Genomic DNA, 17348 nt, shown 5'->3' with positions numbered 1-17348 from the left:
CCGTATGGTGAAAAGAAAACAATACGTGAGGTTCACAAAGTCAGGCAGCGGCAGAAACACGTTTGAAACAGATGCAGGGATTTTCCAGCTGAGGTCAACATCTGCTGAGAGGACCGGGCCATCTTTCCCCTTCCTCTTTCCGCTAAAAATAATAAAAAAAATATCTGCAGATGAGTTACAGCTTGCAGGAGGAGAGAAGAGTCATTAAAAAGAAAAAAAAAAACAACAGATTTTCTTGTTTTATTTAAAAAATATTTTTAATGCACCATTAATAAAGGGTTCAACGCATTAATACAAGAGAAATATTGCAAATAATATTAAAATCATCAAATTAAGAGGAAAAAAACAATAAAAAATAAATGAATGAAAGGTATGTACACGTTTCCTCACGGAGAGGAAAAGGAACAACATATTTACAGCTTGGAATCCGTTTGTTTCTACGAGAAACAAACATCTCTACAATATTTACATGTACTTCTTTTTATTTTTTTTTCTGTTTTATCCTGTCGTAAATAAGTCTTGTTTTGTATGGAAAGGCTTTCATTGCAACAAGCATTATAGTACACAATTTCAGGTTGCGAGGGAACACACACAAAAAAAAAAAAAAAAAAAAGAAAAAAACTGGGAGTCTGGTTAAAAGTTTCAACATTAAAGTTAAACTTTGGACGGTCTGGAGGAAAAAAAATAAATAAAAAAAATAAAAACTCAGGGTAAACATGGGAGAGCCCGACTGTCTGCAGTGCAACACAAACTCATCCAGCAGAAAAAAGGCGACGTGCACTTTAAAAAAACAACACGACACGCCGTCCGCCGCGCCAGGAGAGAACATGTTAGTGAGGGATGCTCGATACGCGATGAACACGCAGATAAAATAAATACAAGTGAATTCTGGGGGATTTTCTTTTAAAGATAACCTTATAAAGCAACTAAACATCCGAGTTATCAACGGAAACATGCTGAAATCCTTCAGTCGTTTTTCTTTCAACAGATGTTTTTTTGTTTGTTGTTGAAATAAAACAGGAACACAAGAGAAACTGATATATGCGCTTTTAAAGGCAAGAAGAAGAAAATACGTAGTGCGCAGGGTTCCTACACAGTTGTCATAATTTGCAGTGTAAATGCTACATTTCAAAAATCTGTAATTTGCCAAATATGGGTTGGAGTCTCACAATAAATGCAAACATGAAGAAAAAAAATCAATAAATGTGTCTAATGTCTAAGATCTACTGAAATGGCCATTTTTAGTTATTTTAAACATTCAAAAATCTAAACACTGATGTACGAAAAATTTAAAATGAAGGCAAAATCATTTAAATGCAGCATAAAATGTCTGGAAAAATCAAATATTTTCCATGTTAAATGGACTTTTTCTGGAAAGTCGTCAAAGCAAATTCTGTGTAGGAACCCTGAAAGAAACGGCTGTTTGCTTGTTTTTGTTCGTTTGTTCTTGGAGAGCCTGCAGGGAACGTCCAAGCTCTAAATAACATTTCCAATTACTTTATTCAAGCAAACATTTTGGCAAACTTTGTGAGAATCTGCAAACCTTTCATGCAGAAGAAATGCAGCAAACAATGAGCAGTTAAAAGCAGGTAAATCAGCGTGAAGGGAGAAAACTGTTCTGTTGTGCTGACTGTCAGCAGCAGCTTAAGAAGAAGAAATATTAACACTTTTAGGCGGCAGAGGTTGTTGCAAATCAAAACCAAGAGGGACACGGAGACAACAGCTGAACACTGAGGGGAAAAAAGTCATTTCATCATAAGAAACTTTATGCAAACGCAACAAAATACTATTAATTACAGCAAAGGTTTTCTAAAGAGATGGAAACAAAACCACAAAACAAATATCGCACTCAGAAATCCTGCATGACTGAAAACCTATTGGAAAGAAGATTTTTTTATTATTATTATTTTAAAAGTGCGCCCATGACAAGCGATTTTTAAAAACCCTGAATTTTTCTGGCATTCCTGTGCGTTTGTGTGGGGATGAATATGGATGCAGGGGGAAAAAAATCTATATATAAAAAAAAGAAAAATCCCATGATATGTATAAAAAATCTGATCTGACAGACAGAAACGACCTGTGTGCTGCTGTTTATCAAACGGACGCTGGCGTGGGAATAGAAAAAAAAAGGTTTTCGTGACTTGCAGAATACTGCCACTCCTCCGATGTTGGGAAACAGAAGGAGCGTCAACGTCAATTGAGGTGAAAAGTGCAAATGTGTGCGACACCGTTTCCTACTTTCCGGGGCTCTGAACTCTGACAGAAAAGAAAAAAGAAAAACAAAAAGGTAAAGGTCGGCTGCTGGCGAGAAGAAGAAAAAACAAGAAGTGCTTTTTTCACTAGTTGAGCGTTCCGCGGCAGTTCTCTGTCCCACACAGGCAGGGGATTTTGTTCTCCTCCAGGGGGAATTTGTAGTCGTAGGTGATCTCCTCGTTGACGGCGATCGGCTGCTTGGAGTAGATCACGATCTTCTTCTGAGACTCTATGGTGATGACCTTAGCGTAGCAGTTTGGCTGAGGAAGGAAGATTTCAAAACGTTTAGACCTTCGGAGTCACATAAAGGTAGTTACAAAGTCAGACTTTTATCGCCTGAGGAACACTTCAGGATGAAAGGACTGATGTCGCATATATGAAATTATATTTCATCAACCAATCAATCAAGTTTGTAGCACATCGTCATAAAAAAAAATCACACAGTCACCAACAGTGAACAAAAATTATACTCAAGTAGAAGTAAACAGTATTTGGTAACTCATCAGATTTTCAATCATTTAATATTTAAAATTTATACCAAAATATAAATTTAAGTGGAAATTTCGGTGTTTTAAGGATCAAAATGACAATAATTCATTTAAGTAACAAAAGACAACAAAATCAGGCAGAAGAACATTTTTCCAAATCCGTTTTTTCCAATAAAAAAAACTAACAAATGTAACAAAAACTGCCGGGATGTGTCCGTGACGGGTGAATTTTTGGTTAAATATTTTAGTTTTTCATGCAGTGGGTAGAAAATAAAGAAATTTACTCAAGTAATAGTAAAAATACTTAATAATGAAGTTACACAAGTCAAAGTAAAAAGTACAGCATAGTAAAAATGTCAACTTCCGCAATCAAAATCATCAACAAACATCAAATATGTTGACCAATGTTGAATTTATTGCGTTTCAAAAGCAACTCCAAACAGGTTGTTGATGCGTTTATGACGTTTTAATGTTTTCATGAGGTCAAGCTCTTTGGCCTGCCTGAAACGCGCTACACCGATAAAGTCGATAGGTTTGGTGGAGACTCACAGTGCAGCAGTGGTTGATGAAACGCGCCAGGTTGCCACACTTGGTGGCGTCTATTATTGTGTCGTGGTCCACCCTGAACAGGTAGCTGCTCCCGATGCCCTGCTGAGCGTACCGCTTCTCCCGGTTGTCGGCCACCATCTGCATCAACGAGTCGGGAAAAGGCGATTTAATTGGTGACAAAACACAAAAAGTATAATTTCTCTAAAGGTGAACAGGTGAGAATAGGACTATGGGTGATACAAAACATCTTCGTTACATTTCAGAATGAGCTTGATGCATTTTTTCCCCATTTATATTATTCTGGATTCCATTTTAGCCACATTAATTAAACCGTAACGCATGTAATTATGGTGTGAACGGAAGAAAAAATAAATTAAAGCTAGAGGCCAACATTTCCTGTTATTCTGTTTCACATAAGAAACAAACCGCTGTGGTTAAACACAACATTTGTTGTACAAGATGTTAAAACTGTTTCCCTTTCATTTTTATTCAAAGAACTCAAACTCGCAAAACTAAGAATCTTGTTTTTAACCAGAAAGTCAAAAATGAGACGTGTGAATATGTCCATAAAATCAGGACTGTTGTTTGTTTCTGTTTCTTCTGTGTGTCACAGAAATCTCCAGTGAAGTAATGACTGGTGTTGCTTTCACCTTCCTGCAACTGCAACAGCGCAATTACACAACCGAACTTCTTTGAAAAGCATTAGTAGAGCCTTGTGCAAACAGAAAGAATGCACCAAGTGGTTTCTGGACTGTAGGTCAACAACAAATGACTCGGTTTTTTTTCCCAGCACAGAGCGGTAAAACCAGCTGACCAAACGTGTTGGAACTCAGCTTGGGTTGCTAGGCAACGAGCAGAATTCCACTGGGGTTGCTAGGTAACCGCACAGAGCATGTGGAATGTGACTTAACAATCTGAAGGTTTTTGAAAAGGTTCATTTTCCAGACACCAAAACAACCTCAACTTAGTGCCAAAAAATGCCTGGGTGTTTTTTTAAATGTTTGGTCAGTTTTTAGATCCAAGTAGAAATAAAAAAACAAGCAAAAAATGGGGAAAAAAACAGGTAAATAGTGATTATTGCATAACAGGTCCCTGTTCTAACAAGCTGTGAAATAATCTGGAAAATGAATCCTTGGTCTGTTGAAACTTTGGAGTTTGAATTCTGTTTTACACTTAACTCACAAAAAATAAATAAAGTCGTACCTGTCTGATGTTCTGACCGACGTACTCGATGACCATCTCGTCGGCGGCGATGGGCTCCATGGCAAACAGACCCCATTCATGGATCCTGCTGCGCCCGAATCGCAGCTTCTTCTTTCTGAACTGTAAGGAGGAAAATTAAATGTAAATGAATAAAAATATGAGCTTTTAGTTTCTCTAAACGTTGTGATCATTCAATTGCTGCAAAAATACAAAATCTTAAAAAAGTTTTTGGTTCAGTTTCTAGTGCAAATTTCTTAGTAAACTTGAAAGAAGACAAAACAAGTATATTTCAGCAATATATATATATATATATATATATATATATATATATATATATATATATATATATATATGTATGACCTTTTTAAAGTAAACAATTCCTTAATATTGATGAAAAATTACTACTTAATGAAATAATCTGCCAGTGGACAAATACATTTTTGATTTATTATAAATTATAATATAGGAAAAGTGTTTTGTTCCAAACTAAACCAGAAATACTTGGTAAGATTTTGTGTTTTTGCAGTGCAGAACTCCACCCAAACATTTTCAACATAGTTTCAAAGTAGCTGTGCATGACTTTAATTTAAAACCACCAGAAACCAGACACGGCTTTGCTAGAGGAAGAAAGCATTTTCCTCTCGACATGGAATAACAAGCTACACGTTGAAAATGTGTCGTGCATGGAACAAGAGGCCAGCTGTAACCCAACAAGAGGCCGGCTGTAACCCAACAAGAGGCCGGCTGTACCTTAAGCTGGTTCAGCTTAAGTAGGTCAGAGTCCATGACAGCTGTGGTTCCGATGACGGTGAGGAGGCGCCGCTGCTCTGAGCGCCTCTCTGATAGCACTCGATTAGCTCCCTGCAGGGAAACAAGACACAGAAAACCTTCAGACTGAGAGCAACAAGACACAGAAAACCTTCAGACTGAGAAAATGCCTCAGTAACATCATCATCATTTTGAGATCGGATCCAGAGCTGCACCTTGACCTGCTTTTGCAATATTCAGGGTTTGTCTACAATACCTACAGTAAAACTCAAACATTTCCAAGGCTAGTTTTCAAACTTTGGAGACAAAACGATACTAATGAACTGAAAACGACAGTTTCAGTTCATTGCTTTATGACATAATTTATTACCATTAATAATTTGTCAAAATTAGAGGTTTTGCAAATTTAGACACCTTTTATACTTGATTGGTCTGAGAACTAAAATCTAACCAAAAAAGTCCCCCAATTTCAATACTTTTAATATATAAAATATAAGCGTGAAACGATTAATTGTGATTAATTGATTGTGGAAATAATACTCAACTATTTTAATAATTGATTCATCGTGCATACAGGAGCATACAGCCTCAAAAATAAAGCTATTTGTGGAAAACAACAGCAATTAAGTCAAAACTGCGTTTTACAGTTTACATTTCAGACAAGAAGAAAAATCTCAATCTTCTGTTCGTTAATTTGTTCTACTCAGAACTCCTCTGCTTCACCGGGTTGAACTTCTGTAAAAACACATTTTGCAGTCCAGTTACTGATGGTTAGATCCAAAAAATAACCAACAGATTATTCCTACACAGTTTAAATCTCAAGCGGAAAAGGCTTTTTCACATTTATATTTTTAGATGCTTCCTCTGTTACAATTGATCAAGGCTCACTTAAACAGGCAGCGCTGAAAAACATTTTATTTCTTATTTAAAAAATGAACTGAATTATGTATTAATTCACATCATTTAATGCATTTGTAATACTTTATAAAATAGTTTAAGTGGTTAAATGAGAAATCTGCAGTGACAATTTGTTCAAACCCAATTAATCATCAGCATAACTGATTAATCGGCAGAATAACTGATTAATCGTCAGCATAACTGATTAATCGGCAGAATAACTGATTAATCGGCAGAATAATGGATTACTAAAATAATCTTGAGTTCCAGACATAATAAAATATAAGATCACCTTCATTTCAATGGATAATATTCATTGCCGTGAATAAATCTGTCTGTGTTGAGATAAACAACCTTCTGACTCGAACTAAACTCATAATCACCTGACTTTCTGAAGGAGTTCGTTTCTCCTAAAGGTTTGTAACAACTTTATTACAAAACTGTGCATATAGAATATCAAGCACTTTATACAGAAATCAAGCACTTTTCAAACCTTGAAAGCACCATATTGAAATTAACGAAGGTGTTATTGAACCCTGGATATTCCTTTGAGTGTGGGGGAATCACATACAGACTGAGCGAAGACAGGAAATAACATGTGCAATGGAGGAAAGGTTCCTTTTCATTTCCACAGCGTAAACTAAGCTAAAGGTTGAGATGCCTGGTTTAGTTTTTATACGACGACGCTGATGAAAAGCGCCGAAAATACATTTGGCAGACTACTATCCCTCTTTTTACACACAAACAGTTGAAAACAGCAGTAAATCAATTGATTTTAATATAAAAACATGACACTAATCAATTTCTGGTGCAGTAAAACCGATCTCTGGTGCACAATTATGACACGTCTGACATAAATTACATAAAACCAGATAAAAATGTGACACGACTGCGTAGACTCCTTGAAAACGATTCTCTGGTTTAGCAGCACATATGGAAACAGAACATATTGGATTTTTTGCGGGTGAAAAATATGGAATTGGGTCGTTTATATCAGGGTGAAAAACCCAGATATAGGTTGGGTATTTGCTTCTTTTTATGTATTTATAATATTGCATATAAAAGCTTAAGTGGTAAAATCAGAATCTGCAGAATGTGACAATTTATTTAACCGATTAATCGCCAGACTAATCAATTAATCGCCAGACTAATCGATTAATCGTTTATCAAAACAGACTGGATATATTGGCAAAAAAAGAAAGAAGAAAAAAAAAGCAGATTTGGGCTGCATTTGCCTGCTGTGCGAACTTAACTTGAGTTTTTGCACATTTATGTTTGCGCTGTAAAGTAATTCTGTATTGAAAACGACAAATTTAACCTTTTAAATTGTAAAATTAAAAAAAAAAAAATCTGAGAAAATTTCATGGTGACACATTGTACTTAAAATCTAGGAGCATTTAAAAATAAATAAATAAACAAAAACAAACACAAAACATCAACCAGACTCTATAAACCCAGACATGCATATGAGGGGAAAAACCCCTTTATGGAGGTATTTTCCCTCCAGTTCATCAAGACTGTTGCAGGTTTACATTTCAGTAACCTGAACGGAAAGAGAGAGGAGGGACTGCCGGTAAATACGCGTGCATCTATTACCATCAAAAAGCAGGAATTTCAAAAAAGGGAAACACAACCTCAAGGTTTGACACAACAATGCCATGCAGACTGCCGAGTAATTGTGGTCGCAAGAAAAACTATAAAACCAATTTAAATGCACACAAGAGAGACTGTAGCGTTGCATAACTTCACTGTACAGCCTCCTAATTAGTTTTTCCTAACAAAACGAAATGTTTCTCCTCTGGTCAGTGAGTCATTGTGGAAATTAGAGAGGATTTCCACACAAACATGACGAACAACAGAGCCGATCCAAACATGATGGATCTTTTCCTCAGTTTTGTGTTTGTAACAAAAAGCAGAAAAAATCCCGCCTTGAATCAATGATTGAGCTTCAAATGGAAGAGGAAAAAGTGGTTCATGTTTGGCTTGATATGTAGGAAAAATGACAACATGGATGTAAAAAAGATGATTGGAAAAAGCCTGAAAAGACGTTTATTGAAGAAAAAAATTATAAAAACCATCTATAAATGGTCTTATGTTGGGAAATCCAGTGTTTTATCGTTACAAAAGAAACAAAAACATGAGCTTTCCTTCCAATAAAAACATCAAATATCTACATTCAGATGTTCTTTTTGCAAAAGAAAAGTGCAACTTCAGCAGAAAGGGTTAAGAAAACATTTCATCACATTATCTGGAACAACTTTCAAAACTCAGAGGTAACCAAAAAACACATTTTTATCCACATCCAACCTGAATAAGCAGGTTAGCATGCTGAGATAGTCAATTCAAAATGAGGCTCGTTTTAATCGTTAACTTAATTATTGTTTTGTTTTTTAGCTCAATAATTGTTAATTTCTTGTTTCAGACCAGGATGCACTAAAGCAACAATGTAGAAACAAGTCATGTTTCCTGTTATGGTTTACAAGCAAAGCGCTTCAATTTAATGAAAGAAGATCTTCTGTGGGTCTCACAGGGAAATGTTCATGTTTGGATTAAGGATGTGGCCAATATGCAAAAAAATTCAAACAACTGAATCTTGTTTACTAGAATAACCAGAAATATTAACATGTTGATTGGAAATCTCTTTAAAACAAGAATCACTGCACAAGGGAGAAATTATAGCCATTTATTACACGACTGGATTTATTTTTAGCTTCATAATTAATCCTCTGTTAGTGTTGAAGAGGAAGTAAAAGCTTTAAATATTTTGTTTTGTTTCAATGTGACCTAAAGGGGAAGAAATCGCAAGTTTGAAGGCGGAAACAAAGTCAGAAATGACACAGGATGAATTGTGAAAGCGTTTTTTCAACAGGTTTTAAGTGGAACTGAAACAATGAATTGTGATTAATCGTGATTATTGTGATTAATCTGATCAAATTAATCATGATTAATTGCGATTATCAATTGTGTAAATAATTGTAAACTAATTGAGTAAATGATTAATCATTTACTGGAGCAAACAGACTCAAAAAGAAGGTTATTTGCTAAAAAAAAAAAAAACACATTCAGGGCTGTAATTCAGCCAAAACTGTACAGAATACATTTACATTTTGCATCTAAGATGAAACAGAAATAAAAACTTTAAATAAGTTCTACCCAAAACTCAAGCCATAGGTTCAGCTTCACCTGGTTTAAACATTACTGATGAAAACCTCTGCAGCTGAACCTCTGCAGATTCGTCATTTATGAGAGAAACGTCCATTTCTTCTCCTCTTGTAAATTCAGGAAACGATAAGTGATTTAACAGACTTGGGTCATTTTCTTTCCACCGCTTCTGGTAGTCGCCATTTATGGTTTTTGCTATAAATATTTTGGGTCAAGCTGCACATATTCCTGCCTCTGAAAACTGTTTTTATACTGTGATTATGAAACCAACAGAACATTCAAATCGCTTTGAGAAATATTCAGAGTGGAATATTTCCTGTAAAATAACACCATAATTAAATTTTTCTTCTAAATGTAACCCAGCGTTTCTGCAGCAGAAATGTAATCAGTTCCATGAAAACCACAGAGAAATGTACTTTAGGCTTGTTTCTTTAAACCGTGATCAAATGTTTGCCTTTAGCAGCCATGTTTTATTATTTATAGCAATCAAACTTACTCAACTTGCATCAAACAAAGCAAATTAGGACTAAATTAACTTTGAAGCATCTTGAATGTTTACAGCTGAGTCGATTAAATCTGCACCTCCGCATTCAGACGGCCATCAATCTTCTAATTCCTCTTGCCAGATCTGCTCTGGCTGTAATTTTCACTTTGGATCTTCATGCCAGCTCCTGTTTTATGACTATTGCTAAATAATAACAGCCTTTTGGATCCAATCCTGATCTGGAGATACTGAAACTTTTATTTCGTTCTGGTGTTAATTCATTGTCAAGCTTGTCAAAACAAAAATTCTTCTGCAACTCTTCTCATTAATTTAAATTTCGGGGTATGTTTTTATGTTGTGGTTTTGTATTAGAGGGCTTTAATTTAAAAAATATTGGTATTATGTTAAAGAACCTGACAGAACAGGAAGAGTCTCAGCTCAAAATTATGCGTTTCTCTTGATTTTGAATTAATTTCTGGATAATAATCAGATTCATTGTTTGCTTTTGGAGAATTTGTCTTATTGTGAAGCGCTTTCTGACACTTATTTTAAAAGAACCAGCCGGAAAACTAAAACCTGAGCTGAAAAATGCTCAAAAACATCCTGAGAATAAAAACCAAAACTTTTCAATGCGTATAAAATTGGTTCTTACGTGGAAATTTAAGAAAGCTCTTCAAAAAGATTTTAAAAAATGCATAAAACGTTAAGAGGTTTATTGCTGGTAGATAAAAACTCACCGAGGTGTCGACGTTTTCGACTTCCCGTATGACCTGCTCAGGCAGGTCCAGGTCCAGGTAGACGTCCTTCTCCTTGCGGCTGATGGCGTAGTATCCTTCGCTCCTGGCGCATCCCGTCACATGCTCCCGCAGCTGGCCGTCCGCACTCTTCTTTTTACGCCGGGGGTTCGGCAAATTGGTTAGTGCAGGTCAGAGGTCAAGGGCAACAAGAAACAGATCTACTGCGACAATCAATCTAATCGCTTGTACCTCCTGGCCAAAAGGGTCAAAGCTGAAAGTAACTGAAGGACACAAAAGATTTACTGATTTTTTTTCATTTTTAGCCAAGTTTGTAAATAAATCAAAATCCATAGAAAAGAAAAAACACCTCGAGAAAACCTTCAGCAAAAAATATACGTGAAAACCGAGAAATTAACTCGCTAGAATGAGAAAACCAGCAGGAAAAAGGGAAATCCAGAAAATGGGAAATTAACTCGTTAACCGACGAAAATAACCGGGAGAAAATAAATGCGTAAAGCGAGAAATAAACTCCTTATCTTGAGAAAACGGACATCGTAGTTTTGTGATAACATAAATCTCTCGTTAAAAAGAAAAATCAAAAGGAATTAAGACTCTTCTTGGCTTCCATAGAAAAGCAGTAAAAACTTCACTAAGATTTTATTTTTTAACTGGATCAGCCTCAAATCCTGAGCTGGAAAAACAAGATTCTTCTATTTTTGAATTGTGGCTGAGAGCCGAACAAAATAACTAAGAGAGCTAGAAATGGCCCCCGCGCCGCAGTTTGGACACCTTCATGTTTCTGTGGGAATGTTCCCACTGATCAGCCACAGAGAGGCCAGTTGGAAAGGATATCAGTGTGGTTGACCCAGTGGGTGTCGTTGAGCCAGTCGGAGCTGTGGTCGTCCTGCAGCAGCTTCTCGTACGTCTTCTTCAGGAAGCTCAAGTCTTCCCCGTCCAGACCCGAGTTCCAGATGTCGTACAGGATGGTCATCTGCTCAAACTCGCTGCGGTTTTCAAACTTTAAAAGAAGCGGCTCAGGCGCCGGCGTTGGTTTGGGCCAGCGCTGTGACGTCACCCCGGCCTCCTGCAGGAAGAGACGCTCGCTCTTCCTCATCCCTTCAGCCACTTCGTTCTCCGTGTCCGAGCTGGAAAGTTCTCCAGACTCCAGCTCCTCCACGTCAACATCTTCCTCCAAATCTGATTCCTGCAGGGAAAAAGGCTCGTTGTTGGTAACATCATACCACACTGTTAACATTTAAGATGAATAAATAAAAACAAAGTGGGAACCAGAAGGGATCCGCGCCATCTTGGTAGGCAAGCGCAGAACAAAGCATAGATGCACCATGGCTTAGAGACCAACAAAAATAAACATATTGACCAATGTGGAAGAGAAAAAAACAACAAAATCGCTTCGTACGTCACTTTGTAAAGGAAGTACAAACTCTGTGTGAACAACAAGGTTCCGGTGACTGGCAGAGTGAGAACATACAGTAACAAACACTCAGGCTACACTGCAAAAATACAACATCTTACCACGTAATTCTGGTCTAGCTTCTAGTGCAAATATCTTAAAATAAGACAAAATTAACTTACAAGTAACTTTTAAGCAAGATATAAGAGCTTATTTTAAGAAAATAATTCCTTAACATTGGTGAAAAAGTGTTAGATCCATTATTACACCTTAAAACAGCCGTTTTGTCTCAGGCCAGCCAAATTAAACCCGTTGGACATAAAATATCTTCGTGGAAATTTAATGCAAATATTGCAAAAATGAACTGAAAAAACTGTTAAAAACCCACATCTGTTTTTATATCTAGATTTAAAAATCTAGATCTCCCAAATAAATTTTAACTAAATTTATTTGGAAGATCTAAGACAAAAATTATGAATTTTTTTTTACTCCCAATCTGGTGTCGTGACCTTTCCTGTTTTATCCATTTTTTCACTATGCTGTTGTTATTTTTAAGCAGCTAAGAGGCACAGTGGCAAACCCTTAAACTGCTGCTGGGCAAGTTACTCAACAGACTGTTGCTAGGCAACCAAAGAGTGAGCGAGTTGCTAGGCAACCAAAGAGTGAGCGAGTTGCTAGGTAACCATGGAGTGAGCGAGTTAGCTGATTCCAATCAGTTTAGGGATTTAAGTCCTGCTCTTTTCTGTGGCTGGTTTCCTAAAGAAGAGTATTACAAATATTTTTCAAGAGCAGCATTGGAGCTCGAGTCGCTATTATTACCAAACCCAAGTTATCTCACGGCAGGACCACAGCACACGGTGACAAAACCGTGCGTCTGCTCTTCTACAGTGGAAAAACCTGCATGGCGTAACGAGAAATGACAAAGCAAAAGTGTTTCCACGACGTGAGGCTGACGACGGGTTTTAAAACAAACAACGTCACAGTTATTTCACCTGTGGGGAAACCACACACCTCCAGCTTCCGCCTCCTCTGCGTCGCAACAAACCGCTCCTTCTGCTTTCCGGTGAGAAACTTTTTCTGACTTTAGTTCTGGACTCACACTTTAATCTGAGAATTCTGGCTTTAATTCCAAAATTTTGACTTTATTCTAAAATTTCTGAGAATTTTGATCTTAATTTGACTTTTAAAAATCAGAATTCCAAACTTTAATATCCTAATTTTGACTTTAATTTGATAACTCTGACTCAAATCCCAGAATTCAGATTTTAATCCCAGAGTTCTGACTTTAATCCCAGAATGTGTCGAAGCCACTAACCTCCAGCTTCCTCTTCCTCTGCTTCTTGCTGAGCGGCTCCTTCTGCTTTTTCGTGCGATGCGGCTCCAGGTTCTCCTTGTCTTTCCTCTTCCTCTTCTCGCTCTTGTCCTGCTCGACCTCCAGGCCTTTGTAATTCTTCCTCTTTGGTGACGGAGACACCGGCGCCATCTGTCTGTTATCATCAGAGTCACCCAGATCTCCCACCGGGGAGAAGTATTCGCCTTTGTCTCCTCTGGGCGGCGCCGCCTCCCCGATCACCTCCTCCGGCGCCTCCAGGACTCCAGAGATGGAGTTGAGGTCCGCCGACACCAACACGGACGCGTCTTGCCTGGCGGCGGGTTTCCTGGCGCCAGACGCCACCGTGGCGGCGGAGAGCGCCGGAGGTTTGCAGTAGTTGTGCTCCAGAAGTACGACGACGCCGCCGGGGCTCATCAGCAGAGCCAGCGACTCCGGGGAGAACGGGTCGCCCTCCATCTTCTGCTCCTCAGCCTCGTCCGACGTCTCCGTCTCCTCCGAGTCCCCGGCGTCCGGGTCCATTTTCAGCGCCACGTCCGCCAGCACCGACAGGTCGGCGCCGGCCAGCTGCAGCAGGCTGGACGCGCCGACCTGCTCCCTGATCCTCAGCCGCTGCTCGCCGCCCTCCTCGTCCTCCTCATCCTCCCTGACGGCGTGGCACACGCTGGGCGTCCGGGTCCGTCCTCTGGACCGCTTGCTGCCTGGCGCCGCCGCAGGCGCTTCCTCGAACGCCATGCGGCACATCGAGGCGTGGTCCAGCGGCAGGTTCTGAACGGTGCGGCACACCATGACCGGAGCGGCAGCGGGCTTGGGCAGGTCTTTTCCCGCGACCCGCTTGCCGGGGGATTTCGGGGAGGGAGCCAGGGGCGTCTTCTTGGACTCCTCGGGGTCCTGGTTCCGGCTCGGCGGCGGGACGATGAGCGCGTTGCCTTCACCGGGTTTCGAGGCGAAGGGAAGCAGCTGGATGCCGTGAGCGGGGCGGCAGGCAGGCGGCGGCGTGAGAGCGATGGGGGAATCCAGAGGCTTGTCGGGGGTGGGCGGAGCCTCGCTTCCCGGCTGCGTTGGCGCCGGGAGCGGCGGTTTGCCGTCGTTCTCGTCTGTGGAGAAGGAAACGGTCTTCCTGCGTTTCTTCAGAGGAGGAACGAAAGCGTTTGGAGATGAAGGGCGAGGGCCGAGCGGAGAAGAAGGAGCCGCCGGGATATCGGCCTTGATTTCCCTAGGAACACCTGAAGGAGAGACAGATTAGAGCAGATTATGCAAATATAACTCAGAGACTGAATGAGGGAACCAGATTTACAGTGAACGTTTATTCTGACTTTTATTTTTTTTAAATCAAAATTCAGAATTTAGACAGAGAATTTAATCAAAATTCAGACTTTAATCACAACTGCACCACTAAAGGGAGGCAGACATTCGAGAAAATAATCCAAAGAAACCTCAGACTTGAAGAAATCAAAGGTATTTCTGACTTTTATTTAAAATTCTGGCTATGGAGGGTTAATAAAAATAAGATAAAAAATGCTGACCGACCTTTTTTGATGTCGACCTTTGGAACAGCAGCTGCAACAATTTCCCTGAGAAAAACAGAAGAAAAATTATTTGGGCAGGAAATAAAGACTGAATAGTTATCAAAACTATTTAATCCAACAGATCTCCATTTCATATCCCACTGCATCTAAAATTATTTATATGCAGGACAATTTATCTGACACAGAGTCAGATTATTCCTGTCACAAAAACAAATTTTGCAGGATGATAAATTGCTCCAGGCGTTATTGTGATAAGCGATAATATTGTCGTTTTGAGACCATTTTCAAAAAGCATAATAAGTTCACCCTCTTAAAGATGAATAAACTTTGATTTCTAGTGAACATTTTAATGGAAGATAATTTAAATATATAAAATAAAACTCACAATATAAAATTTTACTAGACGATATATCGTCAGAGAAGCAATAAACGATAATATTGTTGTTTTAAGACTATTTTCAAGTAATATAGTGGTAATAATGGCACAATAACGCAGGAACACATTCTCTAAGATCAATAAACTTTGATTTCTGATGAACATTTAACACTGGAACTGAAAGATAAATATACAAAACAAATGAATAAAATAACAGAAACAACAAATAAAATGACTGAAGATTTTTATCATCCAGTTTATGGTTGAAACAGAAAAATTATGAAGCTAGTTTCAATTTATCAGGCGATTAATTGATTTGTTGCTTACTGATGTCAGATAACGCCCCCTGCTGGAAAATATCGATGTGAACATTTTGGACCAAACTAAATTTACCTCCTAAGCCGTTTTACTTTAATATTTATTTTGGAATTTAGCGAATAGGAATAATTTTGTTGATCCTAATTAACCTGAAACAGGAGAAATTTGGTCTGATTTTAACTTCAGACAGGGAGAAATAAAATGTCTTATTTTAAAAAACACAACATGCCTGTCGTCCTCTTTCTCAGTTGTGCTGTCCATTGTCGACTCATCCATGGAGTCCGGACCGGCACTTTCCACTAGCTCCCCTTCCTCCTCCTCATCCTCAGAAGAGGATGAGGAGGAGGAGGCCGAAGAGGAGGAACCTTCAGAGGAGGAAGACAGGCTCTCATCGTCGCTGTCACTGCTGAGTCCGTCATCTGTAAGAGAAAACAAAGTTAGTTAGCTGGTGTCTTCACTGAAAGGAGAAAAATAAACATTTAGAGTCATTGCTTTTACCATCTGATTCCTTTTCACTTTCCACTTCTTCGTCCTCCTGCGGAGAAAAGGAAAACATTCCGAGTGAAATGCTGCCATCTAGCGAAAAACAGGAATCACTCCTAAAACGATTCAGTTGGGCTGCAACGAATGATTATTTTAGAAATCAATTGTTCTGGCGATTAATCGGATAGAAAATTTGGCACATTCATGCATATTTCCTCTTTTACACAATATTAAAGGGATGCAAAGAAAAATTTGTTCTTTTTTAGATAAGAAAATAAACATTTTATTATCTAAAACGCAGAAACAAAACAATCCTTCAGTGAATTCTTGTATCTGCAGCAAAAACAAATAATTTTACTATCAAAATGTTAAAAGCTTCACCGTTTCTGCCGAGTAGAGCCGATCTGCCGAATATTTCCTTTAATTAACTGGTTAATAATTGTAGAGATAAAAGGTTTGAAAGGACAATTTGAACCTGGTGAAGATAAAATTCTGGGCAGAATTTATTTTAATCTTAAATGCGGATTGTATTTATTTTTTGGACATTTTTAGCTTAACACTGAATGTGTTGTTCTTTTAGCAATTGGCCTTTTTTGAGTCTGTATATTCCAGTTAACGATTAATCAATAACTAAATTAGTTGACAATTATTTCAATAATTGATTAATCGCAATTAATCCGATTAATCGTTTCAGCCCTGATACTTTTAGTACGTTTACCGTTCAGCCTGTGTCGTTCTTTAAACAACTTGTTTTCAGTAAACGATTAATCTAATACCAAATTAGTTGGTGATTATTTTGATAATTGATTAAATTGCAATTAATTATTTGAGCCCGAAAAGATGTTGTAAGTTTTTTTTCTTAATTACTACTCTGAATATGTTCTCAGCAAATAGTTTTTTTGTTTAGTTTATATACTCCAGTTAATAACTACATTAGTTCACAATTATTTTAATAATTGATTAATCACAATTAATCAGATTAATCGTTTCAGTCATAATATTTTTGTACGTTTTTGGCTTAGCTTCTGCTCTGATTATGTTCTTCCTTCAGCAAATAGCCTTTTCTGAGTCTTTATACTCCAGTTAACGTTTAATCAATTATTAAATTAGGTGACAATTATTTTAATAATCAGTTTATCGCAATTAATCCGATTAATCGTTTCAGCCCAAATATATTTTTATACAGTTTTATCTTATTTATGAGTATGTTATCGTCTCAGAAAATGGCCTCTTTTGAGGTCGTTTACTCCATTTAGTAAATAATCGTTTATTGAATTAGTTGACAATTATTTGAAAAATCGATTAATCGTTTCAGTCCTATCTGAATATTTACATTCAGTTATTTTCTTCAGCTCAAAAT

At 37.9% G+C, this 17348-nt stretch overlaps 1 protein-coding gene across 3 annotated transcripts in view; it reads right to left on the bottom strand.

Moving 5' to 3' along the window:
- Positions 1-227: 227 nt before the first annotated feature.
- The window catches only part of setd1a (SET domain containing 1A, histone lysine methyltransferase), a 33068-nt gene continuing 15947 nt past the window's right edge, over positions 228-17348 (bottom strand). For all 3 annotated transcript variants that reach the window (XM_008416326.3, XM_008416323.3, XM_008416324.3), the window contains exons 12-21: positions 16004-16040; positions 15735-15924; positions 14813-14856; positions 13268-14508; positions 11394-11745; positions 10542-10723; positions 5244-5354; positions 4494-4613; positions 3291-3428; positions 228-2513 (exon numbers count right to left, since the gene is read on the bottom strand). In XM_008416326.3, coding sequence (XP_008414548.2) covers positions 2340-2513; positions 3291-3428; positions 4494-4613; positions 5244-5354; positions 10542-10723; positions 11394-11745; positions 13268-14508; positions 14813-14856; positions 15735-15924; positions 16004-16040 — 2589 coding nt within the window. In that variant the 3' untranslated portion in view covers positions 228-2339. The remainder of the gene's footprint in view (positions 2514-3290; positions 3429-4493; positions 4614-5243; positions 5355-10541; positions 10724-11393; positions 11746-13267; positions 14509-14812; positions 14857-15734; positions 15925-16003; positions 16041-17348) is intronic.

The sequence above is a fragment of the Poecilia reticulata genome, chromosome 8 (assembly GCF_904066995.2).
Source record: "Poecilia reticulata chromosome 8, P_reticulata-male-v2, whole genome shotgun sequence".
In the NCBI taxonomy this organism is placed as follows: Eukaryota; Metazoa; Chordata; class Actinopteri; order Cyprinodontiformes; family Poeciliidae; genus Poecilia; species Poecilia reticulata.
The sequence above is the reverse complement of the archived record's forward strand: the minus strand, read 5'-3'. Positions and strand labels throughout refer to the sequence as shown.